This window comes from Hyla sarda, unplaced genomic scaffold (genome assembly GCF_029499605.1).
Source record: "Hyla sarda isolate aHylSar1 unplaced genomic scaffold, aHylSar1.hap1 scaffold_388, whole genome shotgun sequence".
Classification (NCBI taxonomy): domain Eukaryota; kingdom Metazoa; phylum Chordata; class Amphibia; order Anura; family Hylidae; genus Hyla; species Hyla sarda.
The window spans coordinates 14,597-39,010 of record NW_026610407.1 but is presented as its reverse complement, the minus strand read 5'-3'; the positions used below and the strand labels follow the sequence as shown (position 1 = coordinate 39,010).

At 41.9% G+C, this 24,414-nt stretch overlaps 2 protein-coding genes across 2 annotated transcripts in view; both read left to right on the top strand.

Annotated features, from left to right (window-relative positions):
* Nucleotides 1–16,504, top strand: part of LOC130332798 (oocyte zinc finger protein XlCOF7.1-like) — a 117,676-nt gene extending 101,172 nt beyond the window's left edge. Inside the window, exon 8 of the mRNA XM_056553826.1 lies at nucleotides 14,778–16,504. Coding sequence (XP_056409801.1) covers nucleotides 14,778–15,748 — 971 coding nt within the window. The 3' untranslated portion in view covers nucleotides 15,749–16,504. The remainder of the gene's footprint in view (nucleotides 1–14,777) is intronic.
* Nucleotides 66–6,552, top strand: LOC130332796 (uncharacterized). The gene is made up of 2 exons (XM_056553824.1): nucleotides 66–199; nucleotides 5,883–6,552. Exon 2 carries the CDS (start codon nucleotides 5,928–5,930, stop codon nucleotides 6,528–6,530), a length of 603 nt encoding a protein of 200 aa, XP_056409799.1. The 5' UTR covers nucleotides 66–199; nucleotides 5,883–5,927; the 3' UTR covers nucleotides 6,531–6,552.
* Nucleotides 16,505–24,414: the final 7,910 nt, after the last annotated feature.

Genomic DNA, 24,414 nt, shown 5'->3' with positions numbered 1-24,414 from the left:
GTAGCTGAGCTGTATGTGTACACAGTAGAGCTGTATATGTGTAATGTACATGTAGCTGAGCTGTATGTGTACACAGTAGTGCTGCATATGTGTAATGTGCATGTAGCTGAGCTGTATGTGTACACAGTAGAGCTGTATATGTAATATACATGTAGCCCTAGGACATCCACAGGTTCCAGTCTCCTTAGGAGCTCCCTGGGTAATTCCTTACTTACCGGCCACTTTAGTTTCTTGGGGGGTGGCGGGAGGGAGTTTTAGTAGTTGTGATTTAGTCTTCTTTCGCGTTCTTTTAACGCCCATAGCAGTTGTATTTAGGGTCTAGGTCTGCACTGTGTCAGGGACTAACAATTTTCTCCGTCCCGATTAGTGTTAGACAGGGTGTTTTTGGGAATGTTTATATTAAGCTTGTTATGCTTTGCTGCTTGTGTTTTGTTGGTTGGTGTTTGTGCTCTGTTTGTCTTTTTGTGGTATGTTTGGTCCTGGTGCGCCGTCCTTCTTCCTCCTGGCCTTCCTTTGCTTCCTTCTGCTGATATAGTTGGTTGTGAGTAGTGATTGGGACATTAAGGGTTTTTAGCTGGAACGTCGGGGGCTTAACTCCAAGTTCAAGAGGGCCTTATGTTTTTAGACTTTGTGAAACGCCAGTCTCCCCATACTATCTCCTTACAGGAGACTCACATCACAGGACAGAAGGTTCTCAGGGTTACCGTGCTTCCTATTCTAGTTATACCAGGGGTGTCTCAGTTTAGTTACAAAGTCCTTGCCCTTGGTGGTTTCCCAGGTAGCCTGTGATCACTTTGGGAGGTTTGTCATTTTGCATTGTTCTCTGGGCTCCTTCTCATTTATTCTTCTATTGCTAACAAAATTTTGTCTTTTCCCTCTGATCCTGTTTTACTTGTAGGAGATTTTAATGTTGTTCCTGATCCTCGCTCCACTGCTATTGACCCTGGTTCTTCATCTTTTAATATTTGGTGCAAGGCGTTGGGCTTGACTGACCTCTGGAGGTGGAAATATCCCACGTCTTCTGCTTTCTCCTTTTACTCTGCTGCCCATAGATCCTTCTCCCGCATTGATCTGGCTCTGGCCTCCGAGGATCTCCTCCAGGCAGTAAGAGATGTTTTCTACACCACTAGGGGGATCTCAGACCACTCTGCTGTATTGTTAGTTCTCAATCTAGGTCTTCGTTCCCCTCCCGTATTTTGCGCATGCACCCTGGTTGGCTAAGGGCTGAGGCAGTGGTGGAGGCTTTAGGGGTTGCCCATAGTAAGTACTGGGAGCATAATGCTTCTTATCCTGATCCTCTAGTTCAGTGGGATGCTTATAAGGCTAGGATTGGGGGCACTTTTATAGCGGGGGTAGCGGGAGCTTAGGTCGGCCACGAAGAATACGTTGTTTCAAGATGTTAGTGCTTTTGAGGTGGCTTATATTCGGGATCCTACACAATATCTCTGCTGGTTGTCCAGAAGGATAGGATTCAATTGAATTTTGCAAATATGGAAGCAGCGCTTTTTGCATTCGGGGATAAGAATGGGAAGCTACCTAGCGTACCTAGCAAAGGCTAGTCGCCCTGCCGCTTCTATTCCTTGTATTAAGGGGTTAGATGGTTCCATATTGTCTGACCCTCAGTTAATTAACTCTATCTTTAGGGATTTCTACTCCTCCCAATATTCTGCTCCTTCTAGACCCTGTCAGGGGGAACTTCTGTTTTTTCTACAGAACCTATCCCTCCCAAAGCTTAGTCGTACTCAGGCAAATGCGTTAGATACCCCTTTTACGTTGGAGGTGGTGAAACAGGCTATTAGGGAGCTTCCCAGTGGGAAGACCCTGGGTTTGGACGGGCTCATAGGTGATTGGTATGGGATGAACAAGGAGCGTTTGGCCCCTATACTCCTTCAATTATTTCATTCGGTGGCTGAGGCTGACTACCTTCCGGACTCTGATAGTGGTACTCCATAAGCCTGGGAAGGATCCGTTGCTACCTGACGTTACAGACCTATCTCCCTATTAAATGTTGATATTAAGATCTTTGCTAAAATACTGGCTTCTCGCCTGTATGGGGTCATTGGCTCTATCGTTCATCCTGACCAAACCGGGTTCATGCCGGGCAGGGCTACTGATGTTAACGTGAATCTCCTTCAGTTGAATATCGCAGCGGTGGGGGAAGACTTTCCTACAGGGATGGTGTTTAGTCTAGATATTTATAAGGCATTTGATTCTGTACTGTGGCCATATCTCTGGGAAATCTTGTCATATGGAAGACAAAAAAAGAGAACACGGAGCGCCTCATAGAATATTATCCTTCGTTAGAAAACAGCTATATGATGTATATAAACAGGGTGCTCACCTGTATAGGTTGTGGGTTAGCCACAACACTATTATACGTTAATCCCTCTACGGGGGGAAGGCCAGGAACGTGCAGCGCGGAGACTAAGACCGGGTTGGACTAGACATATGTAGACAAGGAAAAAGTAAAAAAAGGGCTCCAGTTGTGCAATAAGTCCCCTTAAGTGCTATAAATGCACTAGTCAGTCATGTAGAGTAAAAAAGCTACATTTATTAGTCCATAACAAGCGCTTTCGGAGTCTGAACAACTCCTTCAGGTTCAAAGACTATGATACACAAAACTCTAAATACAGAATATATACACATACACATTCATAAAACAGCGGAAATAAAAACAATTCATTAGTGTGCACCTTAATCACGGCATTCACATGTATTGCGGCGTCCGCATGTATCCGCAATTCGACGGAAGTGTGCTAGAGAAGGAGGAACTACGGAAGTTACATCACTATTCAATCATAGCAAAAATTGAAGTCTCATTGTATTCGCACCACTGTCATGTTTTTTTGTATATTCCAAATATAGTGGTGCGAATACAATGAGACACCATTGTCGTGTGGATTCATATACTTTTTAAGGCATTTTGAGAATCATGTAAATTTTTGCTATGATTGAATAGTGATGTAACTTCCGTAGTTCCTCCTTCTCTAGCACACTTCCGGTGAATTGTGGATGCATGCGGACGCCGCAATACATGTGAATGCCGTGATTAAGGTGCACACTAATGAATTGTTTTATTTCCGCTGTTTTATGTATGTGTATATATTCTGTATTTATAGTTTTGTGTATCATAGTCTTTGAACCTGAAGGAGTTGTTCAAACTCTGAAAGCGCTTGTTATGGACTAATAAATGTAGCTTTTTTACTGTACATGACTGACTAGTGCATTTATAGCACTTAAGGGGACTTATTGCGCAACTGGAGCCCTTTTTTTTTACTTTTTCCTTGTCTGGGAAATCTTGGGCATGTTTGGGTTTGGGTATACTTGATATAGCTTCTAGCTAAAGGTTTAGGTCTCCCAAAAAAATTCTTCCAATAAAGCGAAAGGGAACCTTATATTGCAGATATGATTTAAAACTTCACTTTTAATAGTAGCTAGTAAAATAACCAAAAAAACAAACAAACAAAAGATCTAGTGCACAAAATATTAACGGACCGCCACCATTAATAAGAGATATCGCTAGTAGAAGCTCAAATATCTGCTATTGGGCAGTCCTAGAAAAATGAAGGAGTACTGTAGTCGTAGGGCTACTATGTATCAATAGTCACTAGATCACTACTGCTGATCTTCCTTCAACAAAGGTGCATGTTACCATAATTCATATGCATAAGGTGCGTCTTCCAGCATAAATAGTGGTTGTCATAGTGCAGTAATGACTCTGCTAGTCACTATATCCCAGTGGTACAAGGCCTTGATAGCAGCATAAATAGGCAGCAATAGATAGCACGTATCTTAGCAGCATATCATCATAACACTCCGTTCTGCAGCAATTAGTATTGCACTTTCCAGCATAGCAGCAGAAATACTGGTAGCAGCGTCAACAAGCAGCAATAGATAGCACATATCTTAGCAGCATACCGTCATTGTACTCAATTCTGCAACAGTAGATATTGCACTTTCCAACATAGCAGCAGTGATATATAGCAGCAGATTATAGAGTTGGCACCAAAGCAAAATTGATATCATTGCACTTAGCCCTTCAGTTGTGCAGCAGTTATATATTGCACTTAATTCAGTAGCTGCAGATAACTTGCAGTAAGCAGCAGTACAAGCTATTGGTTCCAACATCCATCCATAGTCATTGCACTTAGCCCTATGTGCTGCAGCTGTCCTTCATCTAATCCAATAACAAATGCATTAATAAAGCAGCATAGTTACATATCTTATCATGTCCAGAGCAGGGGTCCTACGCGTTTCCTTTGCCATCAATCATCAGGGACCGACGTCTTGGCTCTTTATTATAGTTTGATCCATGTGCTCATTTCTGTATGTGCGACTCTGGTGGCGGCCGTACAAAGAATATCTCGTTCGCGCTGTTTTTTAAGCTGGTTAGCTCCTCCCCCTACATCACATGACTCCCTCAGTCTGGGTCATACGCGTCATAGACGCGCCCCTGACCCATCCCGAGGATCTGAGATATCACGCTGTAAAGGGAGGAGGTATGTGACGTCAGGTAGCGCTTCACACCTCGTTCTGACTTGGGAAACTATAGACACCAGTGGTTTGCGTTTCAGATCTCGATATTGATGCCGATCGGGACCGTCTACTCAAACAGGTATATATTAACCATATGTGTACTTCAGCACTCTAGTTCTTTGCAAGTGACATCTAGAGATTAAATTTGTAACTAATTGCAAAACACTTGAGTATTAGTTAATTTGTTTTTCACATTTAAATTGTTGTTTTTATCCATGAGTGTCTGCTGCCCTCGTCATCTTTGTCTCAGTAAGATATAATAGCTATTGGTAAGCCTAGAGACAAGAAAGGGGAGGTGTTATATAAAACAGGCATATGAAATGAAGTCATTAAGCCCTTATGGCTTGACAGTATCTAATCTAAAGGTCCATTCTGCCTCCCTCTGGAGGAGAGCCCTACGACTACAGTACTCCTTCATTTTTCTAGGACTGCCCAATAGCAGATATTTGAGCTTCTACTAGCGATATCTCTTATTAATGGTGGCGGTCCGTTAATATTTTGTGCACTAGATCTTTTGTTTGTTTGTTTTTTTGGTTATTTTACTAGCTACTATTAAAAGTGAAGTTTTAATCATGTTTGGGTTTGGCCCTCTGTTTTGTGCCTGGGTCCGCTTGTTGTCTGATTGTCCTAGGGCTCGTATTCGCACTAACCTAGATGTTTCGGCCTCCTTCCTTCTGGGACAAAGCAGGGGTGTCCACTATCTCCCTTCCTTTTTGCGCTGGCGATCGAGCCTTTGGCGGCGGCTATACGTAGAGATCCCACAATCTGTGGCATTCCCAGGGGGTCCATTGTAGAGAAGGTTTCCCTTTATGCTGATGACACATTGGTGTATTTAGCAGATGCAGAGGGCTCCTTTGTTTCTTTAATTAACCTACTTGATAGGTTTAGCTCTGTTTCAGGATTGCAGGTAAATTGGGTTAAATCCTCTCTCATGGCACTCTTACCTGATATTGTACTTCCCTCCTCTCTCCCGGCAGGGGTACAGGCAGTCTCCTGCTTCAGGTATCTCGGGATAGAGGTCTCTGCAACTATAGAGGAATATATGACCCTGAATTTAGACCCGTTCTTGACCTCCACAGTTGAACGGTTGAATGCCTGGTCCTCTCTCCCTAGCTGGAAGGATTAATATTTTTTTAATGATTTATTTCCCTAAATTTCTTTATTACTTCCATCTGGCTCCTGTGACTCCCTCCCCCCCTAAGAAATATTTTAATAGACTGTGTGGTTCTCTGGAATCCTTCTATTGGCAGGGGAAGTCTCCCAGACTTGGTCGGGTTCTTCTTCAGGCTCCTAAACAGAGAGGTGGTGCCAATCCCAATGTCTATAACTATTTTCTTGCCTCTCAGTTGGTCTGTGCAGCGTGGTGGATTGACCAGGATCTGTCAAACTCGATGACTGCCTTGCCTGGAGCACTGATGGGTTCATATGAAGCTCTCACTAACTCACTATACAGGTACCATTCTCGTTCCTCTTATCCTCTTCCCTTGCAAACTGTAGCTAAAGTGTGGTCCCTGGTGTTGAGTAAATTTCCGCAGCCTTTGGTGTCTCCTAGGGCACCCCTGTGGGGGAATGTACATTTACCTCACTTTCATGGGTTACAGGTGGCCAGATTCTGGGGTTCTCATGGAGTCAGGTTCGTGGTTCACTTGCTCCGAGAGGATCAGGATTTCTTGTCCTTTGCGGAAATGAAAGAACGTTATGGTGTCCCTGGCAGTGCCTTTTATAGGTATCTTCAGCTGAGGCAGGCGGCTCAAGCACAATTTGGCTCTCTGACATTTACCCCTGTGCTTTCTGAGGTGGAGATTCTCCTGGGCCCTGCAGATCTCACTAAACCCCTTACCCAGTCCTATGCTCTCCTTCAGACACTGGGGCCTAGCCCGTTCTCGAATGCTTATCATAAATGGGTGGCTGATCTTCCTGATCTGTCTGAGCGCCAGTGGAAGGAAGTTGAGGGCTCATGTTACTCCCCGGTGGTGAGTAGTAGGGATCTGTAGATTCAGTCTCGGTATGTTTTGAGGTTATATTATACCCCTGCTAAGCTTAAATGTATTTGGGTTTCCCTGTCTGACTTATGTTTACGTTGTTCTGTGGAGGTAGGTACCTTCCTGCATGCGGTTTGGGAGTGTCCAGTTATAGCCTCTTTTTGGAGGGAAGTAATGGGTTTTTTGGCAGATAATCTAGATTTTCCCTTCCTGCTTACCCCGGTGGTGTGCTTGCTGGGAGTCATCAATGAGTCTCTGGTTTGCATGGACGTATATTGATCCGATTCTTGCTATTCTGTGCCTGTAAAGTGGTAGTAATGACCTGGAAGGATGCTTCACCTCCTCCTTTGTCTCGCTGGCTGAACCTGGTAAATATATTTGTCCCATTGTAACAAGCCTTGTATATGTAGGTGCCTGAAGAAATTTGACAGGGTGTGGACTCCATGGCTTTTATTGGATGTTTCAGCTGACCAGCCGTCTAGAGTGGTCCATTAGGTTCCCTATAACAGGATATTAATATTATAGGGGGGCTTTTGGAGTCATTGGGATGTGTGGGTGTGAATGAATGCTTGTCTCGTGGTGTGGGACTCTTCTGGAAGGTACCGGGGATTCTCTTTCCTTATGTGCTTAGTTGCCTTTCCCGTTTATGATATCCCGGTCACTGTGCTGGAGTTAACCTGTGGGCCTCCGGAGGCACTTGTTGCTTGTTACTAGAGAGGAGCGAACTTACAGTAAATTCGATTCGTCACGAACTTCTCGGCTCGGCAGTTGATGACTTTTCCTGCATAAATTAGTTCAGCTTTCAGGTGCTCCCGTGGGCTGGAAAAGGTGGATACAGTCCTAGGAGACTCTTTCCTAAAACTGTATCCCCCTTTTCCAGCCCACGGGAGCACCGGAAAGCTGAACTAATTTATGCAGGATAAGTCATCAACTGCTGAGCCGAGAAGTTTGTGACTAATCGAATTTACTGTAAGTTCGCTCATCTCTACTTGTTACACTTTCTTGTTGTATTTCTTTATTGTATGCAAAACAAAAAAGTTAATACTTAAAAAAAAATATATATACACATGTAGCGTAGCTGAGCTGAGCTGTATGACATGACATCGCTGGATCAGTGACTACGTTCTAAAAGAAAACGTTTATTAACAATTGGTAACAAGTTTGGAGATGCAGTATATGATATATGTATAAATGTCAGATATCCTATGTACATGGTTAATATATAGATGTGTTATCTGCATCATTTACTGCTCTGAATTGGCTTCTCTCCTGTGTGAGTTCTTTGATGCTGAAGAAGAGCTGATTTCCAAGTAAAACATTTCCCACATTCTGAGCATAAAAATGGTTTCTCTCCTGTGTGAGTTCTTTGATGACTTATAAGGTTTGGTTTCCGAGTATAACATTTCCCACATTCTGAACATGAAAATAGCTTCTCCTCTGTGTGAGTTCTTTGGTGTTTTTTAAGATTTGATATTTTAGTAAAACATTTCCTACATTCTGAACATGAAAATGGCTTCTTATCTGTGTGAGATTTTTCATGTTCAACGAGAGTTGATTTGTAAGTAAAACTTTTTCCACATGCTGAGCATGAAAATGGCTTCTCCCCTATGTGAGTTCTTTGATGTTTAAGAAGATTTGCTTTCTCAGTAAAACATTTCCCACATTCTGAGCATAAAAATGGTTTCTCTCCTGTGTGAGTTCTTTGATGACTTATAAGGTTTGGTTTCCGAGTATAACATTTCCCACATTCTGAACATGAAAATAGCTTCTCCTCTGTGTGAGTTCTTTGGTGTTTTTTAAGATTTGATATTTTAGTAAAACATTTCCTACATTCTGAACATGAAAATGGCTTCTTATCTGTGTGAGATTTTTCATGTTCAACGAGAGTTGATTTGTAAGTAAAACTTTTTCCACATGCTGAGCATGAAAATGGCTTCTCCCCTATGTGAGTTCTTTGATGTTTAAGAAGATTTGCTTTCTCAGTAAAACATTTCCCACATTCTGAACATGAAAATGGTTTATCCACTGTGTGACATCTCTGATGTTTAAAAAGATTTGCTTTATCAGTAAAACATTTCTCACATTCCGAACATGAAAATGGCTTCTCCCGTGTGAGTTCTTTGATGTTGAACAAGATGTGATTTCTGAGTAAAACATTTTCTACATTCTGAACATGAATATGGCTTCTCCCCTGTGTGAGTTCTTTTATGTACAACAAGGTCTGATTTGTGAGTAAAATATTTCCCACATTCTGAACATGAAAATGGCTTCTCTCCTGTGTGAGTTCTTAGATGTACAATAAGACCTGATTCAAAAGGAAAACATTTCCCACATTCTGAACATGAAAATGACTTCTCTCCTGTGTATTCTCTGATGTCTAACAAGACTTGATTTAGAAATAAAGCATTTCCCACATGCTGAGCATGAATATGGTTTCCTTCCTGTATGAGCTCGTTGATGTCCAACACCCCTTCTGTGGCTTTTATTTTGCTGAACATCCTGTGATGACTGAGAAGACAGGACCTGTATATAAGGATGAGATGACAGATCTTGGCTGTGAAGGGCTGAGGGTGTATCTGGGATAATGGAATGTTCTTCATATGTATCTTGTGTGATATCATCATCTGCTTTATAATCTGAAGATATAAGATTCTCCTCTGATCTCCTGCTACAAGAATCTGCAGAGAATAACACAGATTTTATTATCAGAATTAACTCCTTAACAACCCAGGACATTTTTGCATTTCTAAGCAATAGTACTTTGTACCCTTCGTTTTTAAATAAGATTTACTGCAAAACTGGAGAAAGATATTTGCTATGATAGCGGAGCAGCCATACAACAGTGGTGTCAAACTGTGGCCCTCCAGATGTTGCAAAACTTATACTCCCAGCATGCCTGGACACCAAAAGTTTTGTCTGCCTCCTCTAGAGGATGCACACTGTCCTCGAAAGGTAAATCAAGGCTTCCCTCTCATGGTATCCCTTAGTGCGGTGGCTTTGAAACTGCGGCCTTCCAAATGTTGCAAAACTTAACTCCCAGCATGCCCGGGAGCTGAAGTTTTGCAAGATCTGGGTTTGACACCACTGCCTTACAAGGAGCAGGGACATCCGTCATGGACAATCATGTGGACACAGCCTCAGGGAAAATCACTTATGGGGCCCGATCAGGGACCAAATGACTGTGCCCCCCAATCCACCTGACCCCACAGGTTATAATGGAGCAGTCATCCAAACTGCCCCCTTTATAATCCTCATGTCAGCCAGAGAATTCAGGCAAAGCATAGGGCAGTGGTTCTCCCCCAGGGGTACTTAGCAATTCTCCAGGGGGTACTTGAAAAAAAATCAGTAATGGCAGCCACAGCCACTGGTTACTGGTCTGGAAGACCTTGTAAGAAATGGTCGGCTGACGTCACTGCACAGAGGAGCGGAGGACAGTAAAGGGGAAGCGCGGGCACTGGGTGCTGTGGGCAGGAACTACCATCAGCTTTGTTGCTCCACTGTCCCTGCAGATCGGGGACCTACTGCTCTGAGCCATAGGAATAGGTCCACAGACCAGAGGAGCAGTGGACACCAAAGAGGGAGAGTGGCCTTCAACTATATATGGGGACAGTTTGGGGCCTACAGCTATATTTGGGGGTACAGAGGGCGCCTTACAACTTTAAGGGGACGCAAAGCGGGTCCTATTGTGTGTGACAATAAACATGGGGAGTCTGTAAATAGATGGATATTGTACTGCAGAAAGGAGCCAAAATGTTTGTTTGTCTGGTTCTGTGAAAACATCTTGAATGTGGCTTTTGTTTAGAATGGGGGGTGCTGCAGCCGGACCCCGCGATCAGACATCTTATCCCCATCCTTAGGATAAGGAATAAGATGTCTAGCAGTGGAGTACCCCTTTAAATCCCTTTATTCTTTCCCTCTGATACGGAAATGTTCCGGTTCGGGTCACCTGTGTGGGTCCAAATGGAGGTATAGGTGCGGCTGGCGAGCCGAGAGCGAAAATCATTAAAAATAAAGGTTCCCCTTATAACTTGGTTCCAGGAAAATTTCACTAACTTTATTAGGTCATAAGTCTTTCTATTCACATTAATAGACAAAAGACAAAAATGTGATACTCTCTGCCTAGACAGGATAGGGGATAGGTTATAGATCACGGGGGTCCGACCCTTGTGACTCCCCGCGATCTCTTGAACGGGGCCCCAGCAGTCTGCCGGAAGCGGCCGGGTCCGACCCCCACAGGATGCTGCGGCTGACGCACCACCTCCATGTATTTCTATGGGATACATGGAGGGGGAGTGTCGGCCAACGCTCCATGCAGGGTCGGTCCGCCCCCTTCAAGCAGACTGTCAGGGCCCCATTCAGGATATCGCAGGGAGTCCCAAGGGTTGGACCCCCGTGATCTATAACGTATCCCCTATCCTTTGTCTGAATTCTCTGGCTGCTATGAGGATTATAAAGGGGGCGGTTTGGATGACTGCTCCATTATAACCTGCGGGGTCAGGTGGATTGGGGGGCACGGTCATTTGGTCCCTGACCGATTTTCCCTGAAGTTTTGTCCACATGATTGTTAAAGACTGGTGTCCCTGCTTCTTGTAAGGCAGTGGTGTCAAACTGTGGCCCTCCAGATGTAAATCACTGCCGGTTAGCTCAGGGGGCTGTTCAGGATCGCCGCTGTGAAATCGTGGCATCCCGAACAGCGCTATGACACGAGGAGGGTCCCCTACCTTCCCTCCTGGTTCCGATCGCCGAATGACTGCTCAGTGCTTGAGATCCAGGCATGAGCAGTCAAGCGGCAGAATCATTGATCACTGGTTTCCTATGAGAAACCATTGATCAATGTAAAAGATCAGTGTGTGCAGTGTTATAGTCCCCTATGGGATAACAATGATCAGTATAAGAGATCAGCGTGTGCAGTGTTATAGTCTCCTATGGGATAACAATGATCAGTATAAAAGATCAGTGTGTGCAGTGTTATAGCCCCCTATGGGATAACAATGATCAGTATAAGAGATCAGTGTGTGCAGTGTTATAGTCCCCTATGGGATAACAATGATCAGTATAAGAGATCAGTGTGTGCAGTGTTATAGTCCCCTATGGGAGCTATAACATTGGGAAAAAAAGTGAATAAATATCATTTAACCCCTCCCCTAATAAAAGTTTGAATCACCCCCCTTTTCCCATTTAAAAAAAAAAAAAAAACATTTTAAATAAAAATAAACATATGTGGTATCGCCGCGTGCGGAAATGTCTGATTTATAAAAATATATCATTAATTAAATCACTTAATCAATGGCGTACGCGCAAAAAAATTCCAAAGTCCAAAATAGCGTATTTTTGGTCACTTTTTATATCATGAAAAAAAGAATAAAAAGCGATCAACAAGTTCAATCAATACATAAATGGTACCGCTAAAAACTTCAGATCACGGGGCAAAAAATGAGTCCTCATACCGCTCCATACGCGGAAAAATAAAAAAGTTATAGGGGTCAGAAATGAGAATTTTAAACGTATACATTTTCCTGCATGTAGTTATGATTCTTTTCAGAAGTGCGACAAAATCACCTATATAAGTAGGGGATCATTTTAATCGTATGGACCTACAGAATAAAGATAAGGTGTCGTTTTTACCAAAAAGTGCACTGCGTAGAAACGGAAGCCCCCAAAAGTTACAAAATGGCGTTTTGTTTTTTTTCAATTTTGTCTCACAATGATTTTTTTTTCCATTTCGCCATAGATTTTTGGGTAAAATGACTGATGTCATTACAAAGTAGAACTGGTGGCGCAATAAATAAGCCATAATATGGATTTTTTGGTGCAAAATTGAAAGGGTTATGATTTTTTTTAAGATAAGGAGGAAAAAAACGAAAGTGCAAAAATGGAACAACCCCTGGTCCTTATGGGGTTAACGACTCATGGCATACCTGTATGTCCTGAGTCCACTCCTGTTCTATAACACGGGGCCACAGTACTGATCGCGGTGCCGCGTGCTATTAACCCTTCAGATGCGGCGTTCAAAGTTGAACGCCACGTCTAAAGTGAAAGTAAAACATTACCGGTTAGCTCAGGGGCTGTACGGGATCGCCGCAGCAAAATCGTGGCATCCCGAACAGCTCTAGAACAGCAGGAGGGTCCCTTACCTGCCTCCTGGTGTCCGATCGCCAAATGACTGCTCAGTTCCTGAGATCCAGGCATGAGCAGTCAAGCGGCAGAATCATTGATCAATGGTTTCCTATGTAAAAGATCAGTGTGTGCAGTGTTATAGTCTCCTATGGGATAACAATGATCAGTATAAAAGATCAGTGTGTGCAGTGTTGTAGTCTCCTATGGGATAACAATGATCAGTATAAGAGATCAGTGTGTGCAGTGTTATAGCCCCCTATGGGATAACAATGATCAATGTAAAAGATCAGTGTGTGCAGTGTTATAGGTCCCTATGGGAGAACAATGATCAGTATAAGAGATCATTGTGTGCAGTGTTATAGTCTCCTATGGAATAACAATGATCAATATAATAGATCAGTGTGTGCAGTGTTATAGTCTCCTATGGGATAACAATGATCAATGTAATAGATCAGTGTGTGCAGTGTTATAGCCCCATATGGTAGCTAGAACACTGCAAAAAAAAAGTGAATAAAGATCATTTAACCCCTTCCCTAATAAAAGTTTGAATCACCCCCCTTTTCCTATTTAAAAAAAAGTGTAAATAAAAATAAATGCGTGCGGAAATGTCCGAATTATAAAAATATATAATTAATTAAACCTCACAGTCAATGGCGTACACGCAAAAAAATTCCAAAGTCCAAAATAGCGTCATTTTGGTCACTTTTTATACAATGAAAAAATTTATAAAAAGCGATCAAAAAGTCCAATCAATACATAAATGGTACCGATAAAAACATCAGATCACGGCGCAAAAAATTAGCCCTCATACCGCCCCGTACACGGAAAAATAAGTTATAGGGGTCAGAAGATGACAATTTATACATTTTTCTGCATGTAGTTATGATTTTTTCCAGAAGTACGACAAAATCAAACCTATATAAGTAGGGGATCATTTGTATGCACCTACAGAATAAAGAGAATTTTGTCATTTTTACCGAAAAATGTACTGTGTAGAAATGGAAGCCCCCAAAAGTTACATTATGGCGTTATTTCTTCAATTTTGTTCAATTGTTTTCTTTTTCGCCGTAGATTTTTGGGTAAAATGACTGATGTCAGTCCAAAGTAGAATTGGTGGAGCAAAAAATAAGCCCTCATATGGATTTTTAGGGCAAAATTTTAAGAATTATGTTTTTTTTAAAGGTAAGGAGGAAAAAATTAAATTGCAAAAATGGAAAAACCTTGAGTCCTTTAAGGGGTTAAACATACTAATTTTTGTACAAAAAGTTCACATTTTTTCAAAAGAACAAAATCAAACCTATATAAGTTGGGTGTCCTTATACCGTATGGACCTACAGAATAAAGATAAGGTGTCATTTTGACCCAAAAGTGCGCTGCGTAGAAACGGAAGCCCCCGAATGTTACATAATAGTGGGGGGAGGTTTAAATTTTTGCCTCACAAATAATCTTTGATTTTTGGTTTTGTTGTAGATTTTGTGGTGAAATGATTGATGTCATTAGAAAGTAAAATTAGTAGCGCAAAACACAACAACAACCTCATATGGGTCTGTAGGTAGAAAACTGAAAGTGTTCTGATTTTTAGAAGGTGAGGTGGAAGAAACGAAAGTGAAAAAACCCTTAAAAAGTCCTTAAGGGGTTAAAGTATTTTTTAAATAAAACATAAGGAAAACTCTACAAGTTGGATGATGATACTGACCTTATGGATAAGTATAACGTCAGTTGTGACATCACGTTATATGGTAGGTGATGAAAAAATCTCAAATTTGCAAAATTGTATTTTATTTCAATAGAATTTTATCCCACAATTTGTTTTCTATTTCACAGTAAAATTGGTCCCACAAAAAACAAACTCTCATGTGACTCTAGATGGAAAATGTAAATAAGGTTAATACTCAATTATATAATCTGTGTTATTCTCTGCAGATTCTTGTAGCAGGAGATCAGAGGAGAATCTTATATCTTCAGATTATAAAGCAGATGATGATATCACACAAGATACATATGAAGAACATTCCATTATCCCAGATACACCCTCAGCCCTTCACAGCCAAGATCTCTCATCTCATCCTTATATACAGGTCCTGTCTTCTCAGTCATCACAGGATGTTAAGAAAAATAAAGGTCACAGAAGGGGTGTTGGACATCAAAGAGATCGCACAGGAAAGAAACCATATTCATGCTCAGAATGTGGGAAATGTTTTACCAAGAAATCTAATCTTATTCAACATCAAATAACTCACACAGGAGAGAAGCCATTTTTATGTTCAGAATGTGGGAATTGTTTTACTTTAAAATCAAGTCTTGTTAAACATCAAATAACTCACACAGGAGAGAAGCCGTTTTCATGTTCAGAATGTGGGAAATGTTTTATTCAGAAATCAGACCTTGTGGTACATCAAAGAACTCACACAGGAGAGAAGCCATTTCCATGCTCAAAATGTGGGAAATGTTTTACTTTTAAATCAAGTCTTGTTGTGCATCAAAGAACTCACACAGGAGACAGGCCATTTTCATGCTCAGAATGTGGGAAATGTTTTACTCAGAAATCAGACCTTGTGGTTCATCAAAGAACTCACACAGGAGAGAAGCCATTTCCATGCTCAAAATGTGGGAAATGTTTTACTTTTAAATCAAGTCTTGTTGTGCATCAAAGAACTCACACAGGAGACAGGCCATTTTCATGCTCAGAATGTGGGAAATGTTTTACTCAGAAATCAGACCTTGTGGTACATCAAAGGACTCACACAGGAGAGAAGCCATTTTCATGTTCAGAATGTGGGAAATGTTTTACTGATAAATCAAGTCTTCTGAAACATCAGAAAACTCACACAGGAGAGAATGCATTTTCATGCTCAGAATGTGGGAAATGTTTTACTCATCATTCAAGTCTTATGCAGCATAAAAGAACTCACACAGGGGAGAAGCCATTTTCATGTTCACAATGTGGGAACGGCTTTACTAAGAAATCAAATCTTGTTAGACATCAAATAATTCACACAGGGGAGAAGCCATTTTCATGTGCAGAATGTGGGAAATGTTATACTCAGCAATCACATCTTGTGAAACATAAGAGAACTCACACAGGAGAGAAGCCAATTCAGAGCAATAAATGATGCAGATAACACATCTATATATTAACCTCTTAGTAAAGGAAACCATGAGCGATGCAATCTGTGCTTCTTATGAAATACTCAGACACTGTTAGATGCTTTGCCACAGTTTTTATTTTTCTGCTGGTCTGTCATATATTTGGCATATGTTATGTCGGACAGACCAGCAGAAAAATATAAATTAGAATAATGTTACATAAAAACAACATTATAAAGGCTATAAACACTAAAACAGTGAGTGAATCATCTAAATTCAGTGAAACTACTGTCGCGAGACATTTTTTAGGAAAACAACATAATGTGAAGGAAGTAAGGTGACAAATCTAAGAACAAATTCACACTGAAGGGAATGAGAATATAAAGCGCAGGCGTCTCTTGTAAAGGGAAGTATATTGGAAAACCTACCTGGACACGATTTCCCCATCTGTAGATGAAAGCTTATTTATGAATGAATATTGTAATCCACCATGTTTTGTGAAATGCAACTAGATGTAAAATGACTTATAAATCTGTTACTTAAGATAATTGTAAATGTTCCTTTAAGAGAAATCCCTCGATTGTGAACAGGTGGCATCCCACCTCAAATATCCTGGAATCTCAGGCTCTAGTACACATGAGTAAGGGGGCGTTCCCCCGAAACGTCAGACCCTGATGGCTCCCGAACAATGAACACCATCTCTGCTGGGACGACTAATAACATCTGCAGCTTCCAATGTTACAGCTCCGAATGTTTTACCAAAATGATCGAATAAAGAAAAAACAGCGGCAAAACATCTAACAGTGTCTGAGTATTTCATAAGAAGCTCAGATTGCATCGCCCATGGTTTCCTTTACTAAGACTTGGGAATTGGTGAGTACCCACCGGAGCACAGCCTTGGAGTCTACACAGGACTTTTCCTCAAGTATATATTAACCACGTACATAGGATATCTGACATTTATATATATATCATATGTGCAGAGCAGGAGAAAATCCCCATAGCAAACCTATCCGGCTCTGGACAGTTCCTAAAATGGACAGAGGTGTCAGCAGAGAGCACTGTGGACAGACAGAAAGGAAATCCAAAAAGAAAAGAATTTCCTCTGTAGTATTCAGCAGTTAATAAGTACTGGAAGGATTAAGAATTTTTAATAGAAGCAATTTACAAATCTGTTTAACTTTCTGGCGCCAGTTGATTTAAAAAAAATAAAATAAAAAAGTTTTCCACCTGAGTACCCCTTTAACCTGTTGGGGACCACAGGCGTATGGATACGCCCTTGCGTCCTGGTACTTAGGAACTAAGGGCGTACCGGTACGCCCTTGGGAATTTCGATCCCCGCCGCTAGCCGGACAGGGATCAGACTGGGATGCCTGCTTTAGACATTCAGCAGGCATCCTGTGCAAATGCCTGGGGGGGACCCCCCCACCCCCCATCCCCCCCATGTTGGTGATCGCCACAAATCACTGATTAATTCAGATCAGCATTTCGCTGCATTTCTGGGCTGATCAGGTCTCTGATGACCCGATAGCCCAGAAAACAGGGATGATTGGAGCTGTCAGAGACAGCCCCGATCATCCTAGAGGATAGGAGCGAGGTGGCAGGGTGCCCCCTCCTCCTATCCCCTGCAATTGGCCGATGCGGCCAATCGTCGAATTGGAGGGCAGGGGTGGGAGGAACGTTCATTTCCCCTGCTCTGCCTGCCCCTGGATGTCGGGGCAGTTGTGCGGGGGCCGTTGTGGGGCCCGCCGGTTACCTGGGCTCACGCGGCGACCAGGGACCAGCTGACAGGAGGCGCAGGCAAGTGGAGGCGGCGGCCGAGGCTTCCTAGATACAGTTGTGAAGATCGCCATAAAGTGATCTTCACTGCTGTATCTGGGAGTTTCAAAACTACAACTTCCAGCGTGCCCAGACAGCCTGTCTGGGCATGCTGGGAGTTGTAGTTTTGCAACATCTGGAAGGGCACTGTTTGGAGACCACTATACAGTGGTGTCCAAACTGTAGCGCTCCAGATGTCAATTCAAAGCATGCCAAGAATGTCCAGGCATGCTGGGAGTTGTAGTTCGGCAACATTTGGCCCTTCAGATGTTGCCGAACTACAACTCCCAGCATGTCTGGGCATGCTTGGAGTTGAAGTCTTGCAACATCTGTAGTGGTCTCCAAACTGTTCTCCTCCAGTTGTTGCATAAGTACAAATCCCAACATGCCCTTCGGCTGTCTGGACATGCTGGGAGTTGTAGTATTGCAACATCTGGAGGCGCACTAGTTGGGAAACATTGTCTGTTTCCTAACTCAGTGTTTCCCAACCTGTGTGCCTCCTGCTGTTGCAAAACTATAACTCCCAGCATGGGCTGACAGACCATGGATGCTGGGAGTTGTAGTTTTGCAACAGCTGGAGGCACATGGGTTGGGAAACACTGAGTTAGGAAACAGACAGTGGTGCGGAAACACTGCGGTAATCTGTTACCTAACTCAGTGTTTCCCAATCCCAACCAGTGTGCCTCCAGCTGTTGCATAACTACAACTACCAGCATGCATGGTCTGTCAGTGCATGCTGGGAGTTGTAGTTTTGCCCCCACCCCCTCCCCCACGTGAATATACAGGGTACATTCATGGGGGCGGGTTTACAGCAAGTTTCCCGCTTCAAGTTTGAGATGCGGCTATTTTTCCGCTGCTGCGGGAAACTCACTGTAAACCTCCGCCCGTGTGAATGTACCGTAAAAATACTACACTACACTAGCCCTAAATAAAGAGTAAAACACTACATATACACTACACTTCACTACACTAACCCTAAATAAAGAGTAAAAACACTACATATACACTACACCCTTACACTGTTGCCCCCCCCCCCCCCAATAAAAATAAAAAACATCTTGTACGCCAGTTTTTCCAAAACGGAGCCTCCAGCTGTTGCAAAACAACAACTCCCAGTATTGCCGGTAAGCCATTAACTGTCCAGGCATGTTGGGAGTTTTGCAACAACTGGAGGCACCCTGTTTGGGGAAAACTAGTGTACAGTATTTTTGATGGAGGAGGCAAGTGTAACGCTTGCATCCAGGTACACCCCTATGAAAATCCCTAATTTAGGCCACAAATGCGCATGGCGCTCTCTCACTTCGGAGCCCTGTCGTATTTCAAGGCAACAGTTTAGGGCCACATATGGCGTATCTTCATACTCGGGAGAAATTGCCTAACAAATTTTGGGGGGGCTTTTTCTCCTTTTACCCCTTATGAAAAGGTAAAGTTGGGGTCTACACCAGCATGTTAGTGTAAAAAAACAAAAAAAAATTTTTACTCTAACATGCTGGTGTTTCCCCATTCTTTTCATTTTCATAAAAGGAGAAAAAGACCCCAAAATTTGTAACACAATTTCTCCCAACTACAGAAATACCCCATATGTGGGCGTAAAATGCTCTGCAGATTAACTACAAGGCTCAGGAGTGAGAGCGCACCATGTACATTTGAGGCCTAAACTGGTGATTTGCACAGGGGTGTCTGCTGGTTACAGCGGTCCTGAAATAAACACAAAATAAATAAACACCCACATGTGACCCTATTTTGGAAACTACACCCCTCACAGAACGTAACAAGGGGTATAGTGAGCCTTACCACCCCACAGGTGTCTGATAGATTTTTGGAACAGTTGTCCGTGAAAATGAAGACTATAATTTTTCATTAGCACAGCCCACTGTTACAAAGATCTGTCAAACACCAGTGGGATGTAAATACTCACTGCACTCACCTTATTACGTGCCTTGAGGAGTGTAGTTTCCTAAATAGTATGCCATGTGGGGTGTTTTTTGCTGTTCTGGCACCATAGGGGCTTCCTAAATGTGACATGCCCCCCAAAAACCATTTCACCAAAATTCACTCTCCAAAATCACATTGTCGCTCCTTCCCTTCTGAGCCCTCTAGTGCACCCACAGAGCACTTTACATCCACATATGAGGTATTTTCTTACTCGAGAGAAATGGGGTTACAAATTATGGGGGACATTTTCACCTATTACTCCTTGTGAAAATGAAAAGTTTGGGGAAACATCAGCATTTTAGTGAATAAAATAAAAAATTTCATTTTCACGTCCAACTTTATTGAAAAGTTGTCAAACACCTGTGGGGTGTTAAGGCTCACTGGACCCCTTGTTATGTGCCTTGAGGGGTGTAGTTTCCCAAATAGTATGCCATGTGGGGTGTTTTTCGCTGTTCTGGCACCATAGGGGCTTCCTAAATGCGACATGCCCCCCAAAATCATTTCAGCAAAATTCGCTCTCCAAAATCACATTGTCGCTCCTTCTCTTCTGAGCCCTCTACTGCGCCCGCCGAACACTTCACATACGAGGATGCGCAGTAACAAAATTTGAGGTACGTGGAGACTAAGTTCAAAGACATGTGCAGCTCTGCTAATTGTGTCTCCAGGAGCTAAGTCCCGGAACATGTGCAGTATCAGCGAGCGCTCGGCAAATGCTTACAGCGCAAGCGCGTACCTACAGCGGCCGGGGTTAGATGGTGACGTGTTGTCAGCTGAACAGTCACATGATCTGGTGACGACGGTATTAGTGCCAGCTCTACCTCTCTATTGCTTGATAACTAAAAGCAAAGTGGAGTAACGCTGTCATGCACTTATATTAAACATCAATAAGGGGTACCATTTTACAACCTGTAGATACTATTATCCCATAATAACAGTTTATATAATAAAGCCAATAAATGGCAAGCTGTTATAAAGTATAAAACAAGATATGTACATACTTGTACTGCACATACACTTACCATATTAGTAATGTCATATGTTGTCTCAATCCCAGAATCAAACATATATTCCATCCTAAACTTAATGAATGTATTCCCACATGAACAAAAATTAAAATTAATTACCCTTTCGTGCAATTTGATAATTACATTCCTAGCCAATGCCACAACCCGTGGCCAGGCCACTCAATTAACATTGGTTCTCCTTATAGGAGTTTATTACATGCAGAATATCCCCATTATCATTTACCACCCCTTACGATGCTTTAAACTTTATGTAGGCAAAACCACACAGGAATTCCGGAAAAGAATTAGCAAACATGTTAGCACAATTCGGACTGAGGTTGAGACATCTTTATCTGTACATATGAGGTCCATACATTCAACACAAAAATATGCAATAAAATTTTGGGGTTTGAGGAAAATGGTTCTTAATGAACGGAAAGGTGACATTGATAAGATCTTATTAAGAGAAGAGGCACGGTGGATTTACCGGCTAAGGACTTTAAGTCCTACAGGCCTAAATGAAGGCTTTTCATATTCCGCATTCTTAGATGGCTGATTAATAATCTTTTCTCCATAGTGAATTCAGAATTTACTATGCAAATTTCAATAATTTTGTTATATTTTCATTAAATGATGCGGCTTACTTACATGTAGTATTAATGCCATTGTTTGTTCTCACTGGTAATTCTTCATTTGTATCCCTATACCATCATAAAAGATAAAAAGAGAAAAAAAACAAATAGATCTTAAGGCGTGGTAAATGATAATGGGGATATTCCGCATGTAATAAACTCCTATAAGGAGAACCAATGTTAATTGAGTGGCCTGGCCACGGGTTATGGCATTGGCTAGGAATGTAATTATCAAATTGCACAAAAGGGTAATTAATTTTTGTTCATGTGGGAATACATTCATTAAGTTTAGGATGGAATATATGTTTGATTCTGGGATTGAGACAACATATGGCATTACTAATATGGTAAGTGTATGTGCAGTACAAGTATGTACATATCTTGTTTTATACTTTATAACAGCTTGCCATTTATTGGCTTTATTATATAAACTGTTATTATGGGATAATAGTATCTACAGGTTGTAAAATGGTACCCCTTATCGATGTTTAATATAAATGCATGACAGCGTTACTCCACTTTGCTTTTAGTTATGAATCAAGTTGTGGGCAGTATATTGACCCAGCTATAATACTTACCTGTTACTAGTTTACTGATTTTCGGGTTGTAAAAGTTCTAAGTGCAAGAGCATGCGCAGTAACAACATTTGAGGTACGTGGAGACTAAGTTCAAAGACATGCGCAGCTCTGCTAATTGTGTCTCCAGGAGCATAATCCGGTGACGACGGGGACTATGGAGATGGGAGAACTGACGTAGCGGTAGGTGATAGGTACTTGGATATGTGGAGGATGACGTGGTATGTCAACAAAAGATGTGATTGGGGTTAACCAGCGCATTATGATGACGAGCAGGCCGCATCAGCGAGCGCATCGGAAGCGATGCGCAGTGGAGTTAATTAGCGATCATATAAAAGGGTGATTGATGCATAGTATACCTGTCCTCACCTCTTTGAAAAAGCCAGAATACACTGGCGAAACGTCAGATAGAGAGGCTGTAATGTTTTTATAAAACGGCATCCCAGTGGCTGAATAAGAAAGCTCTAATACAGTAGGGGGTCTCCCAAGTCAGCGGTGGCAGCGCTGTCTGGGGGCACCTTTAACTAACCATAGTGACACTGGTCACAATATATGCTATAGGCGGTTTACACTGTGACCACTAAGTGGATGACCGAAATTTTAAAACTTTTTCACTATGGTACCAAATAAGCACTAGTATTTTTATAGTAGAAATAAAAGTTAAGTTTTATATATTAGATTTAAGTTGTCTCTAGTTTAGGGCAGTCCTTAGGGACTTGTCCCTAAAATTGTTGTTAAATATTATTTTGCCCTGAGACACTTAGGAGGATTGGTTGATTAGGTTCCAGCAGGACAATGACCCCAAACTTACGTCAAAAAGCCCCCAGAAATGGATGACAACAAAATGCTGGAGAGTTCTGAAGTGGCAGCAATGAGTCCAGATCTAAATCCCATTGATCACCTGTGGAGAGATCTTAAAATTGCTGTTGGGAAAAGATGCAAACTACTCCAGGTCTCTCTTACTGGAAGGCAAAGGAAGAGTGGTCCAACATGCCGGCTGAGAGGTGTAAGAAGCTTATTGATGGTTATAGGGAGCGACTTATTTCACTTATTTTTTTTCCAAAGGATGTGCCACCAAATATTAAGTTAAGGGTGCCAATAATTTTGTCCAGCCCATTTTTGGAGTTTGGGGACATTATGTCCAATTTGTTTTTATTCCTCCTTTTTTTGTTTAGTTCCAATACAGACAAACAGGTTAATAGCAAAACATGTGTTACTGCAATCCTTTTCTGTGAGAAAAAAATCATAACTACATGCAGGAGAATTTATACATTTAAAATTGTCATATTGTGACCCCTATAACTTTTTTATTTTCATTATTATCATAAATTTTTGTGCTGTGATCTGAAGTTTTTATCGGTACCATTTTTGTTTTGATTGGACTTTTTGATTGGTTTTTATTCATATATTTGTGCTAAAAAAAGTGACCAAAAATACGCTATTTCAGATTTTTTTTTTGCGTGTACGCCATTGACCATGCGGTTTAATTTTTTTTTTTTAAATACGTTTTATTGAAGATTAAACAAACATCAGACAAATCGCCTCACAGAGCAAAATGGTATAAAGTGGAGTACACAAGTAAAAAAAAAAGGCACTGAGAACATGTACAAGTAAGCAGAATGTAAACGACATAATATCATATAAAGATCCGGCAGTAATCAGTGCAGTGAGGACACAGTCTGAGGAAACCAAGAACAGCCAGTTGAGAAACCTTAACACAAAAAGAGGGTGAACAAGGTGAACGAAAAAAGGAAAAGAAAAGAAAACGGGGATGGTATGTAATATAAAATTGGCAAAATAATATTGAATAGAGGCCGTAGTGTAGAATTCAGCAGATATCGCCACAACTAGTCACGAGTACCAAGCATAATGTTACTAATGTTAAAGCAGACCCATGCGTCCACAGAGGGGAGGGAGTACACACATCCAGCACAACATCTTAACATACATAAATCAAAGGGGTATATACAACCACATCTAGAAAGGGAAGGGCAATCATGACCTTAAGTCCCCTCAGGGGATGCAGAGTATGAACATTGGGTCAATGGTGAGGAGCACCAGGGACCCCACACAGAAAGAAATTTACCAGGGCATTTTCTATTCTTGTAAACAAGATGGGAGAAGGGTATCATAGCATTAACCAAAGCTTTCCACTGAGACAGGGAAGGCGGGCCGGGGTCCATCCATTTGAGGGCAATCGCCTTCCTAGCAAAAAATAAGGATTCTCGCAATAAAGTGCGCACGTAATGTGGCCACACTTCCTCATCCAGAACTCCAAATAAACAAATCAGAGGGTCACACCCCGGGGAAGGTTGGATAATTGTGGCAAGAAGACCAAGGACATCCTGCCAGAAGGATCTTATATCAGGGCAAGCCCAGATAAGATGCCAAAAATCAGCTTTAGCCGCACCACATCTATGGCAGGCGTCCGAGTCAGAACGACCCATTCTATGCAAACGAATGGGGGTGATGTAACTATAATGTATAATATTTAATTGAATCAGTTTATTATTAGCAGAAGGAGACACCACCATATGTGAGGAAAGCATCTCCTCCCAATCATCTTTGGTCAAATTGGGAATATGAGATTCCCAGTGTCGGACAGCCGGCAACCGGGAACGGGAGTTCTTGGCCTGAATGAGGTGCGTATATAGGATGGACACCAGTCCCCTAGGACCCTGCGATTTTAAAATACCAATAAGAGGGAATGCCGATATGGGTGCACGTC